The sequence below is a fragment of the Mizuhopecten yessoensis genome, unplaced genomic scaffold (assembly GCF_002113885.1).
Source record: "Mizuhopecten yessoensis strain PY_sf001 unplaced genomic scaffold, ASM211388v2 hete_36100196, whole genome shotgun sequence".
NCBI lineage: Eukaryota > Metazoa > Mollusca > Bivalvia > Pectinida > Pectinidae > Mizuhopecten > Mizuhopecten yessoensis.
In genome coordinates, this window is record NW_018483903.1 from 1 (window position 1) to 2,670 (window position 2,670).

At 36.8% G+C, this 2,670-nt stretch overlaps 1 protein-coding gene across 1 annotated transcript; it reads left to right on the forward strand.

The window, feature by feature from the left end:
- Positions 1 to 62: 62 nt before the first annotated feature.
- LOC110444341 (von Willebrand factor A domain-containing protein 3A-like) lies at positions 63 to 2,271 on the forward strand (the record flags this gene model as incomplete). The annotated part of the gene is made up of 6 exons (XM_021488725.1): positions 63 to 171; positions 657 to 722; positions 1,041 to 1,172; positions 1,589 to 1,727; positions 1,855 to 1,958; positions 2,096 to 2,271. Coding segments are annotated over 6 exons (726 nt in total), but the record flags the coding sequence as incomplete, so codon positions are not given.
- Positions 2,272 to 2,670: the final 399 nt, after the last annotated feature.

The window sequence follows — 2,670 nt, forward strand, 5'->3', positions numbered from 1 at the left end:
AGGATAAGTACTCTTAACAACATAACAACTGTTATGATAAATTCTTGGTGTTTATCCTGCAGGCCTGACCAGACCTCGGAGATACTCTGTGACTACATTCACCAGATGGGTGTTGGAGAGGAGAGGCCACTTCAAACTGTGGCATATGACTGCAGTAACCACCTCACCAATGTAAGGACACACTAATGTTACCATATCAAGAAAGTCCTGGGAGCTGAAGGCTATGGGACATTTTCAGCAATTTTAGTCAATATAAAAAGATTAGAGGGGTCATTATATATAAAACTAAAATAAAATGGGAAATATGTATGAGGGAAAAAACTTCAGTTGTAGAGTGTCAAAGGCCCCAGAGCCCCCTCCTCGATTATCCTTGTCTATACTAGATACTCATCTAATATGTAGTTAAATGTTTAAGTATGCTATTTTAATGGGTTAAATTGAGTACTCAAAGTTTAAAGCCATTAATTCTGTACAAAGTTTTGGTATAATTCTGAAAATTTCTAATATATATATCAATTATTGTGACACAATATTTCCAGTACTAGAGCCAGGGGCTCCTTTCCAAAAGTAGTGAAAATAGTGCCGTACAACGATTGATAATGAAACAGACTCAAGAACACTATATGAAATATTCATGTGTTTTTTTTGTATGACAGATTACCCTGAGGCACTTGTCGGATGCATCAGGAGGGAGTTACCATTGCTACACCGCCACCTGTGAGGTAGGTTAACATGACATCAAGGGAAATTCAACCAGTTTATGAAAATTTATCGATAAGTTAGATAATACAAATACAGATTCTGCTGTTTATTTATAAATATTTTCAGTAGCTGATATGAAATCTACTAGTTTCAGAGGTTGGACTAGTGGAATTATACTCCCGTGGGTTTTTAAAGAGCGTATTAATCCCCAGACTGGGTAGTTTTTGAAACCCAGAAAACCCCACGAGATCTACCACTTCTAACATATATATATATAGAAATCAGTGTCAATACTGAAGGCTGAATCATTAATACTTACTGTTTCTTTGTTACAACAGGAGCAGATATACACAGGTACAGAAATCAGTGTCATACTGAAAGAGATTCAGAAGTGCCAGGACGTTATTAACAAGATCAAAGAGATGCGCAATGGAATGATGGGCAGTGCACTCATCAGCATCATGAATGAGGTTAGACACAAGAATCGATAGATCTTCTTTCAATAATAAATGATGTACTACATGGGACTATTTCTTCTTTTCCAATATTCTACATCACATTTGACATGTACCAGTATTTCCTAGCTGAAGTGTACAAGATGATGCCATGATGAGGGCCAGTGGGTTGCAATGTTCTCTACAGGATTTAAAAAAAAACCACTAAGCATATATACATGTAGGTACTTGTTAATATATGTGATATGATAACTAAATATATAGATTTATTTTATGTAATATGATCAATACATTGATTAAGATTAATTGTACATTGAGTGATCATGCTGATGATTGTAAGTGTGTTGATTAACTTCTAATAAATAGGAATGAGATTAAGATTCATTAAAATCGTGATAAAAGGTCAATCAATGTTATATTTCTGTGACTAGATCACCACGGAGGTAGCCAAGCTGCCCCAGTCCCGTTTCCTACCCCGTCCACCAGGTCATGACCTTCCACTACGCATAGAAATGCCAAAATTCCAGCCCAGGACTTCTATAAATTGGATCCAGCAGCATGGTCTTAAAGGTAACAATATAATTAATGATGTCTCTAGATGTACATATTATGTACAACACCAGATATATTCTTCCAAATTTGTTTAAGATATATGTTTTATAACTGAATATGAAGATCTTGAACTATTACATTGCAGCCAAACGTCTAGACTTGTACCAGGTACTGGCTCCTAATGCATACTCCTACAAAGAGGAGTTCATCCCTGTCATCAAAAAGGCTGTCCAGTCCCAGGTCCATGAGGTAGGTACTCGTGGGTATAACTGTGTTGAGGAGCAATGCAATCTCAAGAAACTATAACACAACCATAATTCACTTGATAAAATTATAAAATTACACTGTCTACAATACAACTTCTGATGTCTGTGTTTATGTTACAGAAAGCCATGGTACAGTTCCAGTGGCACGATGGGTCCATGAAGAACATCCATGTGGACATGACCCACCTGTTTGAGTACCAGAAACAACTCAATGAGGTAGTCAGTCTGTACGAACGCCGCATCAACTGGCTAGCCTGTGGCAGCAGGAGGCTATTCGGATCAGTTACTGAGAAAAAGTGGGTCATACATGGTGTCAAATATTGACAGCAATATTATGATTTTATTTGCATTTTCTGAAGGGCAAGAAAGCTTATACCATGGTGAAGTGTTCCTTGTTTATTTATCCCTCCAGCTCCAAGTCATATTTCATGCCCTTGCCTTTTCTATGGGTGGCATGAAGTGTTACAGAACCTATTTATGTCCGTTCCATTACACTGAATCCAATCGCAACACACCATCATCCCTGTAACAACTTAATTTCTTCATGGGTTTGATCAAAATTGATGCAAACATCAATGAGTGTGAGAATACAACAAATGAATTTGTGTTTAATGTTTTAAAGATCAAGGTCACTTTTATTATGTATGGAAAATGTTCAATCAATGCAGTGATGTCACTCTGACAACTTTTTTTTT